This window comes from Octopus sinensis, linkage group LG1 (assembly GCF_006345805.1).
Source record: "Octopus sinensis linkage group LG1, ASM634580v1, whole genome shotgun sequence".
Classification (NCBI taxonomy): Eukaryota; Metazoa; Mollusca; class Cephalopoda; order Octopoda; family Octopodidae; genus Octopus; species Octopus sinensis.
This window is the reverse complement of record NC_042997.1, coordinates 77023156-77048645: the sequence shown is the minus strand read 5'-3', so window position 1 is coordinate 77048645 and position 25490 is coordinate 77023156. Positions and strand designations below refer to the sequence as shown.

Sequence of the window (25490 nt, the reverse complement as noted above, 5' to 3'; positions counted from 1 at the left end):
TGAAATTGTCAAACCTACTGCAATCAATTGTAAGATTATTGTCAAATGCTGGCATCAAGTTTCCCCTTGTCATTATCATTTAATGTCCATGTTCCATGCTAGCATGGGTTGCACATTTAAGACAGTATCCGATGGGTGTGCTCCAATATCTGCTTCATTATGGCTTCCATGACTAGATGAACTTCCGAATGCCTACCATTTTACACAGACTACTGGCTGCTTTATCATGGCACTGGCACAAGTGAGGTTGACTAAAGTGAGAGAGAAAGGGGCCAGAACAGAACAGATTCCTTACATTGGTTCTCAACCAATCTTAACCTATGGACCCTTTCAATTCCTATTTTATTTGGATGGACCCTTATGGCCATTCAATGTTTAAAAAATCCTATTATACTTTTATAATTAAATATTATAATAGGAATTGTATTAAAAAAATTGTTAAAATATTTTGTGTATTGTAGAAATATAATCAGTTTATTGTACATAAATTTTAGCAACAAAATCTCATGTGGATGACCAAGGGTCATATGGACCTTGGTTGAGGACCACAGCTGTAGGGGATCAAAACAACTATTCACAATAAAGGAGAGACTGTGAGAGTTGTCAGGATGGGACTGGAAAGAGATGAAAATAGTTGTGATGATGCATCAGGGTAGACCCTCAAGATATGAGATGATTAGAAGTGAGTGGAAACAAGAAAACAGGAAGTGTGGCTGGGAAGATGTTGCAAGAGGGTATGGGAGAGTGAGAGATGGTTAGGGATAGAAAACAGATGAGAAGGTGAATATTATGAACAAGTTTTGAGAGATAGTAAGTAGGGAGGGGTAAGGAAGAGGGAACAGTGAGTAACAACTGTATAAATTAGATAGGGTTGAGGGGAAATTGAGGGTAACCAATGAGAAACAAGTTGGGGGAGGTAAAGGAAAGAAGACAAATGACAGTGCAGAAAAGTAAAAATAATGGTCCTTTCAGTTATAGGCACAAGATCTAAAATTTTGGTGAGGTGGGGCTAGTCAATTACATCAACCTCAGTGTTCAACTAGTGCTTATTTTATTGATCATGAAATGATGAAAGGCAAAGCTGAACTTGGTGGCATTTGAACTCAGAATGTAAAGCCAGAAGAAATGCTAAACACTTTGTCTGGTGTGCTAATGAGTCTACCAGATAACCAAAACACCAGGACTTACAAATGTATACAACATACAGAAAATAGCACTACTAGGCACCGTGCACATCCTACTTAAAGCAGTTTCAATACAAGGAAAATAAGAGCACCATAACAAACCATAGCACATACCTAGTGCATACAGAGCTGCACTTGGTAATGCAGTGAAAGCATGTGATAAAAATAAAACTACTGAATAATAATTCTATCAGATTTTGGTACAAGTCCAGCAATTTTTTAGGGGAGAGGTTTAGTCGATTAAATTGACCACAGTGCTCAACTGTTATTTATTTCATCAACCCCAAAAGGAAGAAAGGTGAAGTCAACTTTGGCAGTGATGGCGAAATACTGCTAAACGTTTCGTCCAGCATGCTAACGATTCTGCCAGCTCACTGCCTTAATAACAATAATAATAATAATAATAATAATAATAATAATAATAATAATAATAATAATAATGATGATGATGATAATGATAATACATTTGATTGGAAGAGAGAGAAAGGCTGGGAGAGAGAGAGAGAATGACGTGGTTGGGTAAGTTGTAACAGCATGGGTAAGACATAGCAGGTGGAGAATAGGGAGATGTGTAGTGACAGAGAGAGGAGTTTTATCAATGAAAGATAGATAACAGTGAAATGGTTCTGGAGTACTACAAAAGGTGGAGGTAAGTAGTATCAGAGAAAAGCTAAAGCATACAGTTCTGCTCACATTCAATTACACTAGCAGAATAGAGCAGTTAGAGAGATGATTGGTGATGGGAATGTCTTGAGGAGGAAACTTAAGTGAAGGAGAGGAGGAAGTTGTGCATATATATATACACACACACTGTGCTTCCAGAATCTGTGTTTCTTCAAGTTAGGCAGCTCTTCTCAAGAACTGCATTTCAAAAGTCATCCAGTCCTTTGACACCTCCTCTGTGAAATCAGCCTTCATCACATCATCTCATGTCTTCCTGGGTTTTGTTGTTCAAGCATGTTTACATTACACGTGCAATACAGCACACAAATGAAAGTTCAATGAATTCATAAAACAAATTCAGTTTTGTAATAAGAGTTTTATACATTCAGAGGATGCAATAGGATTTTCATTTTCATATACATATTTAGAAGTCTATTACTGTTTATTAGTTAGAAGTATATTTTCACTGTCATCTGATTGTAATGTATATCCATAGCAGTGTAATTTACCTTCCTACACACACCAGCCAATGCTTTGATTGCACATTCACTATTCATACATTTCTGGAAATTTGAAAATATGTAGTTAAGAAAAGAAAACTAACAAAAATTTAGTTAAAAATTGATAAAAATTTTAAAACATAAATCCTACCTCAGCTGCAACAGCAATACAGCAACAATTCCTGAATATTCAATATTCCAAAGAATTAGATCAAAAACACTTCTAATACAATTTTCAATAAAAATTCCCAAGTTACTGTGCCATAAAAACAAATGAATAAACCATACATCTCTCTGGAGCTGAAAGATAAGATTTAAAACCTTAGAGGTCTACTTTATTTGGAAACTTCCTACAGCACATAAAGGAAGCAATGAAAAAAGTTCTTAAAGTATATTCAATATAATCCAAATTGCAATAATCAGTTATCATTTGATCTTTTATGGAAGCATATGTGTCTGCACCATAATTTATTTTTTGATGAAGTGGATTAAATTTGGATTGTTCATCAAAAGGCTGAAAAATGCTCGTCCACTTGGTAGCTGTTGTATTATAAAGTATCTAGCTGTAGGTGTAGAAAAAAGACACTCATTTATAACACACACACACAGGTGCAGTGTGACAGAATTATATAAACCAAAACTTGTGGATTTCTCTCAATAATGTAGATGTAACACAAATCACATATGACAGTTGTTAATCTTCATAGACTCAAGCTGATGCTTCAATCAAAAGAAATATCAGTCAAGTATATTGGGAAATGTGTTTTGTACATATAACTGTTAGGTTTTTAATGTTAATCTCTCAATGACAGAACGCATTTCATTTGAGAGTTTAATTTTCCAAATTTTTTCTATCAATGAGAATACTTTAATGACCACAAAGAGTATCCTACTGAAGCATTTATGTCTTTCATCCACCTACAACTTGTTTTTGGTGCTAGAATTAGTACCACAATGGACAAAAAGCTTTGTAATATCTAATTATATTCCTGTATGTCTTGAGTTTACATCCAGCTGAGGGTGGCTTTGCTTTTTATCTTTCTGAATGATAAAGAAATACCTGTTCAAGTATTGTAATAATTAGCATTTAATCCCACCACCCAAAACTCAATGCCTTATGACAATTATTAGGTTGGTGCAGCAAAAAAGGTAGAGTGCTGCATGAATGAATCCTACAGTTTACTTACATCTATCTATTTTATATTTATAACCACTCGAGGCCGAACTCCCATACATCAAGAATCAAGAGAGTGCCAGTAATGTCATGAGGCTAGTTTAATTAACTTCATTCTTTCTTTGATTATTTGTAGCATCATGCTAATCTGAGTTTAACCATCATCATTATTATTATTATTTTGTAATATGTACAATCTTATTTATCTACCACAGGAGCAGCTTTTTTAAATACTGGGTAATGAATGCAAACAATTTATAGCTAACTTTATAAATCACTCAGTATATTTTGTTGGTGAATAAAAGTTTCATAAATTTAGATTTTAAAAATTTGTGATGTTTTTTCAAATGAAGATGGCATTTGCATATCTGATAATTTAGTTATATAAAAAAGTTTACAAGCCTACTTGCATGTATATGCAAGTGTATTTGTGTGAGTATGCAGCATATGCAAAGGGCATTGGTAAATCATGTGTAAAATGTAAAAGAACTGAAATCAATAGAAGACAAGAAGTAACAATGAGAAGGAAAAACTTAGGAAGATTTATATCGGCTGTACTGTAGAAATATCTCTGACATAAAGTGAATTTTATAAGGTTGAAAATTCAAGAATAAAGATTAGGCATGTGATTGTATTACAACAGAAACTTCAAGTTGGACTGAAATAAGCATAAAAAAAAAAAAGATAAACCCCCTCCAAAACTTTGCTGAAATGTATTAGAAATTTCTTCCTGATATGTTAGCTTTGCTATATATTTTTTTCTAATATCTCCAACAAAATAGAAAACCGTCTCCAACTCCATCAAAATTAAAAAACAATACAATATAACTAGGTAGAGACATGCCAAACTTAAAAAAAGTTCTACAGTTTTACTGAGACAATCATATAATGCTGCATTTCAGAATTTTATCTACACTTACACATGAATAAATAGGTATTCATGTGTGAGTGTATGTAAATAAAATTCAGCATTATGTACAAAAAGTTTCTTACTGGAGGCTATCTCAAACAGACATATACAGTTGTATGTGTGTGTGTGTGTTTATATGATAGAAATTCTACTATAATAATAATAAAAAAAAAAATTTCTTCATTTTATAATACAAGTCCTCCATGCTGGCATTGGTTGGAAAGAAACTTATTGAGGCAAAATTTTACAATCAGAATCCCTTCCTGTTGCCTCCTACGCTTATTTTTCAAATCAGGAATTTTACTTTTTATTCCACTGGACATCACATGTGCAGAGCTAAAGGGGATGTAAACATTACATCACTGCTTATTACTAAAGCTGTGAAATACAAAGACACAGAATGTCAACAACCACAAACACATATAAATCTACTTATGTACAAGCAAGCATAAATCAGATGTGAAATGAATTTAAATGATATAAAGACACTGTGGATTACACAAGAATATGAACACATTCCTCCTATAGGTAGAAAAAAAAGAGGAGCAAGTCTCCTGATGGACTGTTTCATCATTTGTGACTATTCCTCAGAAAAGGTGTACCAGGCTTCCTTTTCTAATCATGGATCAGCTGTTGATAATTAGGCTACTAACATGATTGTTAGCCTAATTTGTATATTTTTTCTCTAGATGGCCTGTCACCAATTAAACAATAACTTTTTATGCACATCACATTATAAATCAGAAGAACTGAGATAAACTTAAAAGTTATTAAGCCATCTTGTAGGTTAAATTAGAGTGCAAATATTCTGTCTGTACCAATGATTACTTCTCCAGAGAAACAAACGAAAGAATTGCAAAATTCAAAGGAATTAAACATTCAGAGGTAGACTGGAGAATGTATCATATCTTTGATAAGTATGGTGACAACTCCAGACATGCTTCAGTCTTAATAAAATGTCCTCAGTGAAGTATAGTATTCATCATCATCGTTTAATGTCCATTTTCCATGCTAGCATGGGTTGGACGGTTCAACTGAGGTCTGGGAAGCCAGAAGGCTGCGCCAGGCCCAGTCTGATCTGGCAGTGTTTCTACAGCTGGATGCCCTTCCTAACGCCAACCACTCCGTGAGTGTAGTGGGTGCTTTTTACGTGCCACCTGCACAGGTGCCCAACAAGGCTGGCAAATGGCCACAATCAGATGGTGCTTTTTACGTGCCGCTGGCACGTGGGCCAGACGAGGCTGGCAACAGCCACAATCGAATGGTGCTCTTTATGTGCCACCGGCACAGAGGCCTGTCGGGGCGGTACTGGCAATGGCCACGTTTGGGTGGTTCTCTTACGTGCCACCGGCACTAGTATCACAGCTACAATTTCCATTGATGTTGATCGATTTCGATTTTCACTTGCCTCAACAGGTCTTCACAAGTAGGGTTTGTGTCACAAGAAGGAAAGGTATGCATAAGTGGGCTGGCTACGTACAAAGTAGAGGCTACAGGTGATGGTCTCACTTGTCCTGCCGGGTTTTCCCACGCACAGCATACTTCCAAAGGTCTTGGTCTCTGGTCATTTCCTCGGTGAGACCTAAAGTTCGAAGGTTGTGCTTCACCACCTTGACCCAGGTTTTCCTGGATCTACCTCTTCCACAGGTTCCCTCAACCGCTAGGGTGTGGCACTTTTTCACACAACTATCTTCATACATTCTCGCTATATGACCATACCATCGCAAACGTCTCTCTTGCACACCACAACTGATGCTTCTTAGGTCCAACTTTTCTCTCAAGGTACTTACACTCTGTCAAGTATGAACACTGACATTACACATCCATCGGAGCATACTGGCTTCATTTCTTGTGAGCTTACCAAAAACATGCAGCATACAGTCTGCCTTTTACTCTGAGCAAGAGGCCTTTAGTCACCAGCAGAGGTAAGAGCTCTCTGAACTTTGCCCAGGCTATCTATCCTTATTCTAGCAGCTACACTTTCAGCACACCCGCCCCCGCTACTGACTTGGTCACCTAGATAACGGAAGCTATCAACTATTTCTAGTTTTTCTCCATGGAATGTGGCAGAAGTTGGTCTCTGTGCATTTTCAGTGTTTATTGCTCCTGAGCATCTGCTACATACAAAAACTATCTTCCCAGTTAGCCTTCCTTTGACATTGCTGCACTTCTTGTGTGTCCATAGCTTACACTTGGTGCATCTTATAGAGTTTCTACCTATGCCTTTTCTACAGATCGAGCAGGGCCATCTACCTGAAGGCGTTTGTGACTTGTCTACCTTCCTACATATTAGGACTTTGGTTTTAACTAGGTTGATTTTAAGGCCCTTCAATTCTAATCCTTGTCTCCACACTTGAAACTGTGCTTCTAGTTCTTATAGTGACTCAGCAATTAGAGCAAGGTCATCAGCATATAGGAGCTCGCAGGGGTATCCTGTCTTGAATTCCTCTGTTATTGCCTGGAGGACTATGATAAATAGAAGGGGGCTGAGGACTGAACCTTGGTGGACTCCAACCTCTACCCTGAATTTCTTTAGTGTACTTGTTGCCAACCCTCACCTTACTTACAGCGTCTCTGTACATGGCTTGCACATCTCTCACTAACCATTTATCTATCTCTAGTTTCCTCATTGACCACCAGATAAAGGATTGGGGGACCCTGTAAAGGCTTTCTCCATGTCAACGAAAGCCAGGTACAGGGGCTTATCTTTGGCTAGGTATTTCTCCTGCAGCTGTCTCACCAGAAATATGGCATCAGTGGTGCTTTTCCCTGGCACGAAACCAAACTGCATCTCTTCCAAGCTGACTCTCTCCCGAATCAGTTGGGCTATGACCCTCTCCGTAACCTTCATTACCTGATCCAACAGCTTGATACCTCTGTAATTATTTGTATCTAAAGCGTCACCTTTACCTTTGTAGCAGTTGACTATTATGCTGCTACACCAGTCATTGGGTATGACTCCTTCGTGTATCACCTGATTAACTATATGGGTGACTAGGCTATAGCCGACACTACCAGATATTTTAAGCATCTCTGCAGTAATTCCTGATGGGTCTGGGGCTTTCCCTGTCTTCATGCTTCTAATTGCCTTAGCTACCAAGAAACTATCAACCCTGATAGCTGGTCCCTCTGTTGGGTCAACGTTCGGCAGACTCTCTTTATCCCATTCATTTTCCTTATTTAGCAGCCTCTCATAAAGGTGTCTCCAAAGCTCTCTCTTTGCATCCTCTTTCAGCGCAAGTGAGCCATCATCCATGCGAACACATTTCTCTCCTACCACATCACGATCCTCTCTCACACACTGTCTTGCAACATGGAATACCTCAAGTCTTTGGTCCTCACGGCGCAGAACATTGGCAAATTTTTTCTTATCTGCTTCCCTTCTGGCTAAATAAACTTGTCTCCTAGCTTCTCTTTTGGTAGTCTGATACAATTCCCTGCTACCCCCATTCTTCCAGTCCTTCCAAGCCTGTCTCTTTTCTCTAATAGCTCTGTCTACAACATTGTTCCACCACCACATTATTTTGGGTCGAGAGGGGACTTTGCACCATCCCCTCTCTACTGAAAGCTGGTCGATGGCCCTAGGCAGGTTGTCCCTTAGAAACCTCCAGTTGTCTTCTATCCCATGTGAAGCTATATCCCCTTTTACTTTGTCAAAGGCTTCAAATAATATGTCCCTAAGTCTCTGTCCATTCGCAGGATCTTTAAGCTTCCAGATCCTTCTTCTCCATGTTGGTCATCTTCTGGTCGTCCTCTTTGTCCTGATCCTAAAGTCACTAACTACCAGTCTATGTAGTGGGGTACATTCTTCGCCTGGGAAGGTTTTGGCATTTATAAGTAGCCATCTTTCCCTTTTCCTGGCAAGGATGTAGTCAATTTGGGTGGTATGTCGGCCCGATCGGTAGGTGACTAGGTGGCTGGTAGGTTTCCTGAAGTTAGTGTTGCAAACCATAAGATCATTTGCATCGCAGAACTCCAGAAGCCTGGTTCCCTCCTCATTGCGGGAACCATAACCATAGCCTCCATGTACACCATGGAAGCCCCCAGCATGTCGTCCAACATGACCATTGAAGTCACCAGCCACAAAGAGAAGGTCTCTGTCGTTCGTCAACGAGGTAGTCTGCAGTAGGGTGTCATAGAATCGGTCTTTCTGTCCATCAGGTAGCCCTGGCTGAGGGGCATAGGCCAATATAATGGTTGCTAATCCATGATGAAGCACTAATCTAATCTTAAGTATTCTGTCACTTACTCTGATTTCCTCTATTACCTTATCTACCCATTTTTCAGCGAGAAGTATACCCACACCCCCAATCCCGTCAGTGTTCCCTGCCCAGAAAATCTTGTACCTGTGTACCAATACTAATCAAATGCTTGAAGACTGAGAGACAAGTAAAGGAATCAAATCTGCCCCAGAGTACCATATATGGTACTTGTAGCTCTTGGAAGAATATAAGTATTATGTCATGACACATGTGGTTATTGGAGTATCACTAAAAGCCATTTTACTACAATATTTCAAAAGAAGGTTACACTAAATCACTTTCTCTATAAGAGTAATAATTTAAAAAAGAATTACAAGGTCCTAAAGTTAAAACATTTATGTATGAAAAGAATAGAGAGTAAATATAAAACAGAAATAAGTAGAGTGAAGATAAGCAGAGCTCAAGGAGGAATTGTCAGCCCAATTTGAACTATAAAACAAAAAAAGAAATATTGAAAACATTCAAGCCATGACCATCATATTCTCTTCTCAACCATTGTTGATAAAGTACCAATTGGAGTGTTGGACAGGATACCTTGTGGTATTTGCATTTAATTTGCAATCTCACCATAGCTTACTTGTGTTGGAAGCTAAATTCATTACTCAGTTTAATACTACCACCTAGCACTTATTCAGGCCAGACCTTTGGTCTGAAGATAACCTCTTTCCTTTAACTTGTCTCAGAGGCCTTGTAAAGGATCTTGGGGCCTTTCACACTTGACTAAAACGTAAACATCAAATTTGAAGATTTGGCAACAATTTTGAGCAGGTTGAATAACCCCTCGTCTAAAGTGCAAATGACTTTTCATCAACGTCGTTATTTTTCTTTCCTATGCTTTCCTCTTCCTTTTATGAAAATCACTAGATCACTATTATCCTATTATCTTACTAAGGCAAAAGCCTCAATAAGAAAAATGTGGGAGCTCAGTACTGTGTAGTCAATGGTACCTAAAAAGTGAATTAGGATTCCTGACCACAAACTTTAGGTACATCACTCCACTGGAATAAATTAACAGCGTGAGTAGTTATGGACTTCTATAAGACTGCCTTGCTGTCAATAAATCAAGTAATTGCATACAAAAGCTTTCATTTTCTAAATAATAAAAACAATAAACAGTTCCTATAAAATGTCAATCATATCAACTGAAATTTTTAACTGAAGAAAGGAACAAATAAAAAATTTGGTTTATTCTAATCCTAGCTGTGAAATAATCATCATTGAAGAGAAAAATTAACAAAATAGCTAAAAACTGTTGACTCAAATTACTTAACAAGCTCATACAGGCACATTAAATGATAAATCATATTAATTACTAATTACAAATATGAATGATGATGATTATGATGATGACAGTCATGAAAAATAGAAACTGATCCCACTGTACTCTTTCTGCAGTTAAATTCCTTTTTCTTTTTTTCTAAATCAAGGTTTTTTTTTCTAAAAATATTACAATTGTTCAAAAGAACTAAATAAATTGTGAGTCCTTACCTTTGGTCTAAGAATGCCAGTGCCACTGATAAATTGCCAAACACTTTGGTTAGCTATGCTGAATAGGAAAAAAATCAAGTAAAAATAATTTCACAAATATATTAATATAAATTTTGTCAGATGGTAGAAATGTATATAAAAAAATGAAAATGTACATGTTGGGGAAATGAATGACAGAAAGAAGGACAATCATAGAAACAGCATGATAAGTAAAATGTAGAGTGAAAAAAGACAGAAAGAGAAAAGAAAAAAATGAATGGCAAAAAACCTGAGTCTAAGAAGCAGCAGGCAATTAATGCCAAAACATGACACCCAAAGATGAAATGAAATTGAGAATGTCAATCACTTATATACATGAATATCTTGCTTAGTAAGGAAACATGAAGATGTCTTTAAATTAATTTCCAAACATAAGTAGACCTTATGTCTAGATAATAGTCTAGATAATAACAAATTACTAGAGAAGATAATTGTTAACTTCATCTATAGTCATCTTGCAGCACAATGTTAGTGTATATTGGCTGGAAGGAAGAAAGGGAGAGAAAGAGAGATGGTTGTGTAGGTGCAGGTGTATAGTAAGAAGTTCACTTCCCAACCACATGGTTCCAAGTTCAGTCCCACTGTGTGGCACCCTGGGCAAGTGTCTTCTATTATAGTTTTGGGCTGACTATACACTTGTGAGTGGATTTGGTAGATAGAAACTGAAATAAGCCCATCATATATATACATATCTGTGTGTGTGTGTGTGTGTGTATGTCTTTGTATCTGTGTTTGTTTCCCATAACCTCTTGACAACTGGTGCAGGTTTGTTTATGTTCCTCTAACTTAAATTAGGTGCTAACCAAAACTGTAGAATATATGGTTTTTAACACTGATTTCTAATAATGATAGAGGGTCACAAACTTTAGTGGAAAGGGTTTTACTGATTAAGTTAACCTCAGCACTACACTGGTGCAATCATCATCATCATTCAATGTCCGTTTTCCATGCTGGCATGGGCTGGACAGTTTGACTGGAGCTGGTAAGACTGGGGACACACACACACATACACACACACCATGCTCCATTGTCTGTTCTGGCATGGCTTCTATGGCTGGATGCCCTTCCTAACACCAACAACAATCATCATCATCATTGTTTGACCATGGTCGAGACAATGGAATTTACCATGCTATGCCAGATTTCACGGTCCAACAACAATATAGAGTGTACTGGATGCTTTTAATGTGACACCAATGTGATTTAGTACTGAACAAAGCCTACATAAATGAATATGTGTGTATGTGCATGAGTGCATATATGTATGTATCTATGTATATTCATCTTAATGGATTTTCAATTCTTCACATAAAAAACAAAACTTTTGTCGAAAATTTCATATTAAATCACCACATAAACTCTCAGCTTAAGATTTCAAAAATAATTTTAAAAACTAATCAGAGCTGGTCCCATTCTTTAAAAAAAAACAAGCTCAAACTAAAAAGACAATTGAGAGTTTAATGGGAAAAATATGCTAAGTATATTTTTATTTTATGTTTTCAATTTAGCAAATCATAAATACCTCTATCAATGAAAATATATTAAATAATAGTAATAATAATAATAAACAATGAAAATGAAATGTCTTCATTAAGCATTACTAAATGATCAGATATTTTATAGAATGAGAAGAATTCATTTTAAGTATTAGATGTACCCCAACCCCATAAATGATGCATGATACATGTTGACTGTATATGTCTTAAAATAGTGAACAATATCTTTCTTGACATTTACTTAATTGTTAAATACACAAGAAATCAGAAGAGGTTTCATTTTATTAAAAAATTTTGTCCATTTGGCTGCAGTATACTTCAGCTATGATTGATGAGCCAGGTTTAATGAAATCATAATGAATCACACCTGTGCCAGCTTCTTTTGATGAATTTTGCTTTTTGGACTGTGTTTGATGACTCGTCATTGTCCAACCATTGTGCTGAATGTTTACGGCTTCTATCTCCATGTGGAATAAGCTCCAATATTTTTGAGAAAGAAAAATTTATTTGAGGTTAGTTATCACCATTGATGACTCAGGTTTTTAATAATTGAAGTTACTGAATCTCTACTATCACTTACTGTAGGACTAGCAGTAGTACATATCAAAGCAATACTATGCACCAATGTGGAGATTTTATTTTATATATATATATATATATATATATATATATATATTTTAAATTCCTCCTTTAATTTCAGTGTCATCCCGTTGTTATTCCATCCCCAGAATTCACTACAATATTCTCTCTCTCTCCTATTTATATTATGTTTTAATCGAACCCCGAAGTTTCTAGATGTTCAGTAATTTCTGTCGCAGAAAATTCCCTACGTATTAACTTAAAACCTGTTGTTCCTTCGTCGTTATTCCTTTCCCCAAAGATACCCTAAATTCCCTACGAAATATTTTCTCTCTCTCTTATTTATATTACATTCTTCTCGAACCCCGAAGTTACTAGATGTTCAGTAATTTCTGTCGCAGAAAATTCCCTACGTATTAACTTAAAACCTGTTGTTCCTTCGTCGTTATTCCTTTCCCCAAAGATACCCTAAATTCCCTACGAAATATTTTCTCTCTCTCTTATTATATTACATTCTTCTCGAACCCCGAAGTTACTAGATGTTCAGTAATTTCTGTCGCAGAAAATTCCCTACGTATTAACTTAAAACCTGTTGTTCCTTCGTCGTTATTCCTTTCCCCAAAGATACCCTAAATTCCCTACGAAATATTTTCTCTCTCTCTTATTTATATTACATTCTTCTCGAACCCCGAAGTTTCTAGATGTTCAGTAATTTCTGTTGCAGAAAATTCCTTACGAATTAAACCTGTTGTTCCTTCGTCGTTATTCCTTTCCCCAAAGATACCCTAAATTCCCTACGAAATATTTTCTCTCTCTCTTATTTATATTACATTCTTCTCGAACCCCGAAGTTTCTAGATGTTCAGTAATTTCTGTCGCAGAAAATTCCCTACGTATTAACTTAAAACCTGTTGTTCCTTCGTCGTTATTCCTTTCCCCAAAGATACCCTAAATTCCCTACGAAATATTTTCTCTCTCTCTTATTTATATTACATTCTTCTCGAACCCCGAAGTTTCTAGATGTTCAGTAATTTCTGTTGCAGAAAATTCCTTACGAATTAAACCTGTTGTTCCTTCGTCGTTATTCCTTTCCCCAAAGATACCCTAAATTCCCTACCAAATATTTTCTCTCTCTCTTATTTATATTACATTCTTCTCGAACCCCGAAGTTTCTAGATGTTCAGTAATTCTGTCGCAGAAAATTCCCTACGTATTAACTTAAAACCTGTTGTTCCTTCGTCGTTATTCCTTTCCCCAAAGATACCCTAAATTCCCTACGAAATATTTTCTCTCTCTCTTATTATATTACATTCTTCTCGAACCCCGAAGTTTCTAGATGTTCAGTAATTTCTGTTGCAGAAAATTCCCTACGTATTAACTTAAAACCTGTTGTTCCTTCGTCGTTATTCCTTTCCCCAAAGTTACCCTAAATTCCCTACGAAATATTTTCTCTCTCTCTTATTTATATTACATTCTTCTCGAACCCCGAAGTTTCTAGATGTTCAGTATTTCTGTCGCAGAAAATTCCCTACGTATTAACTTAAAACCTGTTGTTCCTTCGTCGTTATTCCTTTCCCCAAAGATACCCTAAATTCCCTACGAAATATTTTCTCTCTCTCTTATTATATTACATTCTTCTCGAACCCCGAAGTTTCTAGATGTTCAGTAATTTCTGTCGCAGAAAATTCCCTACGTATTAACTTAAAACCTGTTGTTCCTTCGTCGTTATTCCTTTCCCCAAAGATACCCTAAATTCCCTACGAAATATTTTCTCTCTCTTATTTATATTACATTCTTCTCGAACCCCGAAGTTTCTAGATGTTCAGTAATTTCTGTCGCAGAAAATTCCCTACGTATTAACTTAAAACTGTTGTTCCTTCGTCGTTATTCCTTTCCCCAAAGATACCCTAAATTCCCTACGAAATATTTTCTCTCTCTCTTATTTATATTACATTCTTCTCGAACCCCGAAGTTTCTAGATGTTCAGTAATTTCTGTCGCAGAAAATTCCCTACGTATTAACTTAAAACCTGTTGTTCCTTCGTCGTTATTCCTTTCCCCAAAGATACCCTAAATTCCCTACGAATATTTTCTCTCTCTCTTATTTATATTACATTCTTCTCGAACCCCGAAGTTTCTAGATGTTCAGTAATTTCTGTTGCAGAAAATTCCTTACGAATTAAACCTGTCGTCCCTTAGCTCTCTCTCTCTCTTCCTTCCCCCCTCTCTCTTTCCTCATGCTTCCACCTGATAACCCCCCCCCCCAATCCCTAACTCTTTATAAAGCAGTGTTCGATTTATCTCGTCCCTCTTCTCGATTCTACATCTTGCTGACAAAACATTGACTCGAAAAATGACCAGCTAAGCGAATTTAACTTACAACCTGTCATTCATATTCATTTTTTAAGCGTTGATTCGTAACCCTAAATCCCGTTTCTCTATTATTTGTTTCGCCATCTTGTATGCATGGCTTCCTGTCTGTCATGCATTTTAAATTCCTCCTTTAATTTCAGTGTCATCCCGTTGTTATTCCATCCCCAGAATTCACTACAATATTCTCTCTCTCTCCTATTTATATTATGTTTTAATCGAACCCCGAAGTTTCTAGATGTTCAGTAATTTCTGTCGCAGAAAATTCCTACGTATTAACTTAAAACCTGTTGTTCCTTCGTCGTTATTCCTTTCCCCAAAGATACCCTAAATTCCCTACGAAATATTTTCTCTCTCTCTTATTTATATTACATTCTTCTCGAACCCCGAAGTTTCTAGATGTTCAGTAATTTCTGTTGCAGAAAATCCTTACGAATTAAACCTGTTGTTCCTTCGTCGTTATTCCTTTCCCCAAAGATACCCTAAATTCCCTACCAAATATTTTCTCTCTCTCTTATTTATATTACATTCTTCTCGAACCCCGAAGTTTCTAGATGTTCAGTAATTTCTGTCGCAGAAAATTCCCTACGTATTAACTTAAAACCTGTTGTTCCTTCGTCGTTATTCCTTTCCCCAAAGATACCCTAAATTCCCTACGAAATATTTTCTCTCTCTCTTATTTATATTACATTCTTCTCGAACCCCGAAGTTTCTAGATGTTCAGTAATTTCTGTTGCAGAAAATTCCCTACGTATTAACTTAAAACCTGTTGTTCCTTCGTCGTTATTCCTTTCCCCAAAGTTACCCTAAATTCCCTACGAAATATTTTCTCTCTCTCTTATTTATATTACATTCTTCTCGAACCCCGAAGTTTCTAGATGTTCAGTAATTTCTGTCGCAGAAAATTCCCTACGTATTAACTTAAAACCTGTTGTTCCTTCGTCGTTATTCCTTTCCCCAAAGATACCCTAAATTCCCTACGAAATATTTTCTCTCTCTCTTATTTATATTACATTCTTCTCGAACCCCGAAGTTTCTAGATGTTCAGTAATTTCTGTCGCAGAAAATTCCCTACGTATTAACTTAAAACCTGTTGTTCCTTCGTCGTTATTCCTTTCCCCAAAGATACCCTAAATTCCCTACGAAATATTTTCTCTCTCTCTTATTTATATTACATTCTTCTCGAACCCCGAAGTTTCTAGATGTTCAGTAATTTCTGTCGCAGAAAATTCCCTACGTATTAACTTAAAACCTGTTGTTCCTTCGTCGTTATTCCTTTCCCCAAAGATACCCTAAATTCCCTACGAAATATTTTCTCTCTCTCTTATTTATATTACATTCTTCTCGAACCCCGAAGTTTCTAGATGTTCAGTAATTTCTGTCGCAGAAAATTCCCTACGTATTAACTTAAAACCTGTTGTTCCTTCGTCGTTATTCCTTTCCCCAAAGATACCCTAAATTCCCTACGAAATATTTTCTCTCTCTCTTATTTATATTACATTCTTCTCGAACCCCGAAGTTTCTAGATGTTCAGTAATTTCTGTTGCAGAAAATTCCTTACGAATTAAACCTGTCGTCCCTTAGCTCTCTCTCTCTCTTCCTTCCCCCCTCTCTCTTTCCTCATGCTTCTACCTGATAATCCCCCCCCCCCAATCCCTAACTCTTTATAAAGCAGTGTTCGATTTATCTCGTCCCTCTTCTCGATTCTACATCTTGCTGACAAAACATTGACTCGAAAAATGACCAGCTAAGCGAATTTAACTTACAACCTGTCATTCATATTCATTTTTTAAGCGTTGATTCGTAACCCTAAATCCCGTTTCTCTATTATTTGTTTCGCCATCTTGTATGCATGGCTTCCTGTCTGTCATGCATTTTAAATTCCTCCTTTAATTTCAGTGTCATCCCGTTGTTATTCCATCCCCAGAATTCACTACAATATTCTCTCTCTCTCCTATTTATATTATGTTTTAATCGAACCCCGAAGTTTCTAGATGTTCAGTAATTTCTGTCGCAGAAAATTCCCTACGTATTAACTTAAAACCTGTTGTTCCTTCGTCGTTATTCCTTTCCCCAAAGATACCCTAAATTCCCTACGAAATATTTTCTCTCTCTCTTATTTATATTACATTCTTCTCGAACCCCGAAGTTTCTAGATGTTCAGTAATTTCTGTTGCAGAAAATTCCTTACGAATTAAACCTGTCGTCCCTTAGCTCTCTCTCTCTCTTCCTTCCCCCCTCTCTCTTTCCTCATGCTTCTACCTGATAATCCCCCCCCCCCCCATCCCTAACTCTTTATAAAGCAGTGTTCGATTTATCTCGTCCCTCTTCTCGATTCTACATCTTGCTGACAAAACATTGACTCGAAAAATGACCAGCTAAGCGAATTTAACTTACAACCTGTCATTCATATTCATTTTTTAAGCGTTGATTCGTAACCCTAAATCCCGTTTCTCTATTATTTGTTTCGCCATCTTGTATGCATGGCTTCCTGTCTGTCATGCATTTTAAATTCCTCCTTTAATTTCAGTGTCATCCCGTTGTTATTCCATCCCCAGAATTCACTACAATATTCTCTCTCTCTCCTATTTATATTATGTTTTAATCGAACCCCGAAGTTTCTAGATGTTCAGTAATTTCTGTCGCAGAAAATTCCCTACGTATTAACTTAAAACCTGTTGTTCCTTGGAGGTGACCCCGCCCTCCCACCCTATTACCAGAACCGGAAGTTTCCGTTTTCTATCTTTCTTGACCCCCCCCCCGCACCCCTATGTAGGGTTTATTGTGATCATATAGCGCAAAAACTTTGAAATTTATGCAGGTTGTAGTCTAGAGTCTCAGTATGATATCTGGCAAATGCAAGCTTTCTTTTCAGGTACAGAACACTGCGGCCCCTCATCCCAGGGTCTCAGAGGCCCACACCTCCCACACCCTCAGGGTAGGCACCCTCAACGTTGGCACATTGAAAGGCAGGTCTGGCGAGATAGTCGAGATGCTTGAACGGAGACGTGCTGATGTATGTTGTATGCAAGAAATAAGGTGGAGAGGAGGATCTGCTAGGGTCCTCACAGGCAAGGAACACAGGTACAAGATTTTCTGGGCAGGGAACACTGACGGGGTTGGTGGCGTGGGTATACTTATCGCTGAGAAATGGATAGATAGAGTAATTGAGGTAATCAGAGTAAGTGACAGAATACTTAAGATTAGAATAGTGCTTCATAATAGATTAGCAACCATTATATCGGCCTATGCCCCTCAGCCAGGGCTACCCGATGGACAGAAAGATAGTTTCTATGACACCCTACTGCAGACCACCTCATCGACGAACGACAGGGACCTTCTCTTTGTGGCTGGTGATTTCAATGGGCATGTTGGACGACATGCTGGGGGCTTCCATGGCGTACATGGAGGCTACGGTTATGGTTCCCGCAACGAGGAGGGAACCAGGCTGCTGGAGTTCTGCGATGCGAATAGTCTTATGGTCTGCAACACTAACTTCAGGAAACCAACAAGCCACCTGGTCACCTACCGATCGGGCCGGCATACTAGCCAAATCGACTACATCCTTGCCAGAAAAAGGGAAAGATGGCTGCTTAAAAATGCCAAAACCTTCCCAGGCGAAGAATGCACCCCACAACATAGACTGGTAGTTAGTGACTTTAGGATCAGGACTAAGAGGGCGACTAGAAGACGACCAACATGGAGAAGAAGGGTCTGGAAGCTTAAAGCCCCTGCGAATGGACAGAGATTTAGAGATATGTTACTTGAAGCCTTTGACGAAGTGGAAGGGGGTATAGCTACACATGGGGTAGAAGACAACTGGACGTTTCTGAGGGACAACCTGCTGAAAGCCGCTGACCAGATCTGTGGCTGGTGCAAAGTCCCCTTAAGACCCAAAATAACATGGTGGTGGAACAATATTGTTGACAGGGCTATTAGACAAAAGAAACAGGCTTGGAAGGCCTGGAAGAACGGTGGTAGCAGGGAAGGGTATCAGACTGCCAGAAGGGAAGCTAGGAGACAGGTCTATCTAGCCAGAGGGGAAGCAGATAAGAGAAAATTTGCCAATGTCCTGCGCCGTGAGGATGAAAGACTTGAGGTATTTCGTGTTGCAAGACAGTGTGTGAGAGAGAATCGTGATGTGGTAGGAGAGAAATGTGTTCGCATGGAGGATGGTTCACTTGCGCTAAATGAGGATGCAAAGAGAGGTTACTGAATGAGGAAAATGAATGGGATAAAGAGAGTCTGCCGAATGTTGACCCTACAGAGGGACCAGCTATCCGAGTTGATAGTTCCGTGGTAGCTAAGGCAATTAGAAGCATGAAGACAGGGAAAGCGCCAGGCCCATCAGGAATTACTGCAGAGATGCTCAAAATATCTGGCAGTGTCGGCTATAACCTAGTCACCCGTATAGTCAACCAGGTGATACACGAAGGAGTCATACCCAATGACTGGTGCAGCAGCATACTAGTCAACTGCTACAAAAGTAAAGGTGATGCTCTAGATACAAATAATTACAGAGGTATCAAGCTGTTGGATCAAGTAATGAAGGTTACGGAGAGGGTCATAGCCCAACTAATTAGAGAGAGAGTTAGTTTAGATGAGATGCAGTTTGGGTTCGTGCCAGGGAAAAGTACCACTGATGCTATATTCCTGGTAAGGCAGCTGCAGGAGAAATACCTAGCCAAAGATAAGCCCCTGTACCTGGCTTTCGTTGACATGGAGAAAGCTTTTGATAGGGTCCCCCGATCCCTTATCTGGTGGTCAATGAGGAAACTAGGGATAGATGAATGGCTGGTGAGGACTGTGCAAGCCATGTACAGAGATGCCGTAAGTAAGGTTAGGGTTGGCAACATGTACACAGAAGAATTCAAAGTAGAGGTTGGGGTCCACCAGGGTTCAGTACTCAGCCCCCTCCTATTTATCATAGTACTCCAGGCAATTACGGAGGAATTCAAGACAGGCTGTCCCTGGGAGCTCCTCTATGCTGACGACCTTGCTCTTATTGCTGAGTCACTATCAGAACTGGAGGAGAAGTTCCAGGTGTGGAAGGAGGGTTTAGAATCAAGGGGCCTTAGAGTCAACCTAGCTAAAACCAAAGTACTAATAAGTAGAAAGGTAGACAATCCACAAATATCTTCAGGAAGATGGCCCTGCTCGATCTGTAGAAAAGGTGTAGGTAGAAACTCTATAAGATGTACCCAGTGTAAGCTATGGACACATAAGAGGTGCAGCAATGTCAAAGGTAGGCTAACTGGGAAGATAGTTTTTGTATGTGGCAGATGCTCGGGAGCATTAACCTCCGAAAATCTGCAGAAAACAACTTCCGTCACTTTCCAGGGGGAAAAACTAGAAGTAGTTGATAGCTTCCGTTATCTAGGTGACCAAGTCAGTAGTGGGGGTGGGTGCGCTGAAAGTGTAACTGCTAGAATAAGAATAGCCTGGGCAAAGTTTAGGGAGCTCTTACCTCTGCTGGTGACTAAAGGCCTCTCGCTCAGAGTAAAAGGCAGACTGTATGATGCGTGTGTACGAACAGCCATGCTACATGGCAGCGAAACATGGCCGTGACTGCTGAGGACATGCGTAAGCTCGTGAGGAATGAAGCCAGTATGCTCCGATGGATGTGTAATGTCAGTGTACATACTCGACAGAGCGTTAGCACCTTGAGAGAAATGTTGTACCTAAGTAGCATCAGTTGTGGTGTGCAAGAGAGACGATTGCGCTGGTATGGTCATGTGGCGAGAATGGATGAAGATAGGTGTGTGAGAAAGTGCCAATCCCTAGCAGTTGAGGGAACCCGTGGGAGAGGTAGACCCAGGAAAACCTGGGACGAGGTGGTGAAGCACGACCTTCGAACTCTAGGCCTCACTGAGGAAATGACCAGAGACCGAGACCTTTGGAAATATTCTGTACGTGAGAAGACCAGGCAGGACAAGTGAGCCCAGCCCACTTATGAATGCCTTTCCTCCCTTGGACACAAAGACCGGCTGAAGCAAGCGAAGTCGATATAGAACCTCATCCGACGACAGACACCCATGCCAACCCCCCATGCTTGCGAAGACATGTTGGGGCAAGCGAAATCGAAATCGAAACCGAATTGAACCAGCCAGGATCCCATGCCTGGTGGTACGTAAAAAGCACTATCCGACTCGTGGCCGTGGCACGTAAAATACTCCAATGCGACCGTACGACAGGCACCCATGCCAACCTCCTTTGCTTGTGAAGACATGTTGGGGCAAGCGAAATCGAAATCGAATTGAACCAGCCAGGATCCCTGGTCTGGTGGTACGTAAAAAGCACTATCCAACTCGTGGCCGATGCCAGCACCGCCTCGACTGGCTTCCGTGCCGGTGGCACATAAAATACACCAATCTGACCGTGGCCGTTGCCAGCCCCGCCTGGCACCTGTGCAGGTGGCACGTAAAAAGCACCCACTACACTCACGGAGTGGTTGGCGTTAGGAAGGGCATCCAGCTGTAGAAACATTGCCAAATTAGACTGGAGCCTGGTGCAGCCTTCTGGCTGCCCAGAACCCCGGTCGAACCGTCCAACCCATGCTAGCATGGAGAACGGACGTTAAACGACGATGATGATGATGATGATATATATATATATATATATTATGCGGCCACCAACACTTTATGTCAGCTCTCCATGTTTGTATGGGTTGAACAGGCTGTCACAGTTAGAGTACTTTAGTGAGATACAACTAGAGAGAGATGTCATAACCCTACACATTCTTTGCTCATTTAATCAAACATTTATAGTGTAAATGAGTGTGTGTGAATGGTCTTATACATGGTAAAAGTAAATTTGGAGATACACACATATACTGACTGATACACCTATATATACAGAAATGATATAGGTAAATGGAATCTAATATACTAAATCAATTCATTAATCACTAAGTAACTAATACAAAAAATATGCTTTTGTAAACTATGTACATACAGCTGCTCATTTTGCGTCATTATTATATTTTGACAATCTTTATTTTTTATTAGAAAGCTGACACATCTATTTCTTTATTCTAACTCATTTTGCACTTTATAAAGTATTTGTAAATCATTTTTTGCTATATCTGTTTAGAGATGGATAAATCGGAAATTCGTACAGTTTTGAAATATGAGTTCTTTCTTGGAAATACAAAATCACAGACAGCTCGGAATATTAATGGAGTATTTCATTCTAATGTTATTACACAGCAGACAGTATCAAATTGGTTTGCAAAATTTTGTTCTGGTAACTTTGACCAAACAAATGAGAAATGCAGTTGACCAGAAACAAAGGTGGATACTCTTTTCTACTCTAGGCACAAGGCCTGAAATTTTTGGGGAGGGGGACAGTCGATTAGATCGACCCCAGTACACAACTGGTACTTAATTTAACGACTGTGAAAGGATGAAAAACAAAGTTGACCATGGCAGAATTTGAACTCAGAGCGTAAAGACAGACAAAATACCATTAAGCATTTCGTCCAGCATGCTAATGTTTCTGCCAGCCTGCTGCCTTAACAAAGGTGGATAATGATGAACTGAAAGCCAGCGTCAAGTCAGATCCATCTGAAAATGCCTGTAAATCATCATTGTTATTTGGTGTTAGCAAGCAAACAATACTGACTCACCTAGTTCAAATTGGTAATGTGAAACAGTTGGATAAGTGGGTTCCACATGAATTCAATGAAAATTAGAAACAGCATCGTTTGAAAACCTACATTATGCTACTTTCTTGTCACAAAAATGAATCATTTTTGAATCAAATTGCAAACATGTGATGAGAAATGGATCCAATACAACAACCGTAAACATTCAGCACAATGGTTGGACAATGACGAGTCACCAAACACAGTCCAAAAAGCAAAATTCATCAAAAGAAGCTGATGGTGTGTGTTTGGTGGTCTGGTTTCATTAAACCTGGCTCATCAATCTCAGCTGAAGCATACTGCAGCCAAATGGACAAAATTATGCAGAAACTTACTAAAAAACAGCCTAGATTAGTCACCGGATCCATTCCCATTTTATTGCAAGCAACGGCAAACCACATATTGCAAAAATGACATTGGTGAAACTACAGGAGTTGGAGTTGAAAGTTCTCCATCATTCACCATACTCACCTGATGTTGCCCCCACTGACTACCACTTCTTCCAGAATTTGGATAATCCTTTGATAGGAAAAAAATTTAATTCCAACGATGCTGTAAAACAGGCCTTCTAAAATTTTGACTCTAGATTGCCAGGCTTTTACAGTTCTGGGTTGGACAAGCTACCGCTGAAATGGCAGAAGTGTATTGACAATATGGGTGCATACTTTGATGAATAAAACTATTCCTTGTATTTATAAAACATTAGTAAACTTTTTCTTTTCTTTTCTACAAATTTCATACTTGATGACCTAATACTAGAGAGGAATTTCTGGCAGTGAAATCCACATAACATGCAAATCAGAATTAAATCCATGATGATATTTCTTAGGACTGTTACATTGAATGCAAGTTTTCAGTTTCAGTTTACCAATGCTATACATATATCAATAGTATATAAAGGAGATGGATGGATAACTGAGAGACGATTGCACTAGTATGGTCATGTGGCGAGAATGGATGAGGACAGCTGTGTGAAAAAGTGTCACACTCTAGCAATTGAGGGAAGAGATAGACCCAGGAAGACCTAGGATGAAGTGATGAACCATAACCTTCGAACACTGGGCCTCATCAAGGCAATGACTAGTGACCGAGACTTTTGGAAATATGCTGTGCTTGAGAAGACCTAGCAAGCCAAGTGAGACCATAACTCATGCCCTATGCCAGCGATGTAACCAGCCTACTTATGCATATCTTTCTTTTGTTGGACACTAAACTTTGCTTGCGAAGACCTGTTGAAGCAAGTGAAATCACAATCAAAATGAAATTTGCTGGTGTGGTCGATCTCAGCACCTGACTGGCACCCATGCCAGTGAAACATTAAAAGCACCATCCGAGCATGAGCGTTGCCTTACTGGCATGTGAAAAACAACAGTCGAGTGAGGTCGTTGCCAGTGTCACTGGACTGGCTCCTGTGCAGGTGAAACATAAAAAAAAAACACCATTTGTGCATGGCCATCACCAGTACCGCCTGACTGACCCTTGTGCCAGTGGCATGTTAAAGCACCCACTACACTCTCAGAGTGGTTGGCGTTAGGAAGGGCATCCAGCTGTAGAAGCTTTGTCACATCAGATTAGAGCCTGGTGCAGCCATCTGGCTTGCTAGTCCTCAGTCAAACCCATGCCAGCATGGAAAGCGGATGTTAAACGATGATGAAAGTTGAAATGCTATTTGATTTTTTTCACCCCTTCCTTCCTAATTCATCTATCACCCTTTCCTTTCTCATTCATATGTTGTGATGGAGAAAAACACAAGAGTATTATTATAGTAGATTCTTCCTTGTGAGATGGCAGGTGTCTTATTTGTAGTTTCTTAACATAAAGCAAGTACACAGGAAGAAAACCTGCATTTACAAACTTAGTTCTGTGTCTTTCAAAAAAGGCCATGTTCTGCATGTCTTAATATTTTCTGATAAGCTAAGTGTTTCAGTAACAGGAAAGACACTAAGAAAGAAATAACTGTAGAGAAGCAGGATGGAGTATGTAGAGATTTATAAGCGAAAAGAAATAACCTGTAGAGAACACAAGGAAGATGTCCAAATCTAACCTGACTCCATATGTAGATCCATATAACTTAATATGAAGAAGCAGCTGAACAGTGTGATAAAGATACCATTAAATACATAACACATTCATTAATTTGTTTAACATCCATTTTTCCATATTAGCATAGGTTTGGACAAGATGCATTTGAAATAAGCATTTTATGGATGGATGCTTTTCCTGCTGCCAACTCTTATCAGTTTTCCAAGAGGTTCCTTTATTCTCCCAGTTTTTTATAAGTGCAGAGCAACTTGTCAACAAGAAATGCAAACTTTATTCAGAGATAGATTTGCACAAGCACACATATATATACTTGTTCAATGGGATCTCAACAGTTTCTATTGACAAAATTCACTCACAAAGTATTGGTTGGTTCAGCTCTCATACGATGGCAATTACCCAAGGTATTGCATAGAGGGGCTAAACCTAAAACTAAGCAGTAGTGAAGCAAACTTCTTAACCACACAGTGGTTAAGAGCCTAGTGTTTGACAAAGGTCATTTGTTCCAGTAATATTACTTTTGGACTAATAATATTCCACACAAAAACAAATGTACAAAACCCTGTCTATCACAAAGATAGGGTTAAAGTAAAATCCAACGTGACTGCATGGGAAGATACATATGGTTAAAAGAAGATCAAAGTAACATTCAGAAGTAACTCTACATGCCAAAGTTAAATTTATTCTATAGAATTTACAGGTAAAACCTATAGACTTGTGAGAGGGCTTAGAAAAGGAAAGCAAACACCTTAGAATCACAGAAAGTATCAATAAGAGATGAAACAGCAAAGTCAAGAATTTCTGATTGCAAAAAACATACTATTTAAAATCAAAGACAAAAGCTCAGAGTAGAACAGAAGAAAATAAAAGAGACAATACTGAAAACTCAGTAAGCTTCACATTAAGTTTAGCAAACTGCAGCTGCCATTATTGAACATAGGTTTAAATATGATGACGAGACCGACAAATATGACCATATTAATGAGCTTTCAAACAGAATTTTGGGATAAGTTATTTTCATGGTAAAATGGCTTCTATGTGTCTACGTAACAACACATTTTAATGTTTGTTATTTCCAAATTTATAACACAAATTATATTTTAATAAGTAAGAAACCACAACAATTTTAAAATAGTAAAAGA

General features: G+C 38.5%; 1 protein-coding gene across 1 annotated transcript in view; it reads right to left on the bottom strand.

Annotated features, from left to right (window-relative positions):
- The window catches only part of LOC115215070 (nucleoporin NUP188 homolog), a 515758-nt gene that overhangs the window by 312903 nt on the left and 177365 nt on the right, over window positions 1–25490 (bottom strand). The window contains exon 2 of the mRNA XM_029784227.2: window positions 10182–10239. Coding sequence (XP_029640087.2) covers window positions 10182–10239 — 58 coding nt within the window. The remainder of the gene's footprint in view (window positions 1–10181; window positions 10240–25490) is intronic.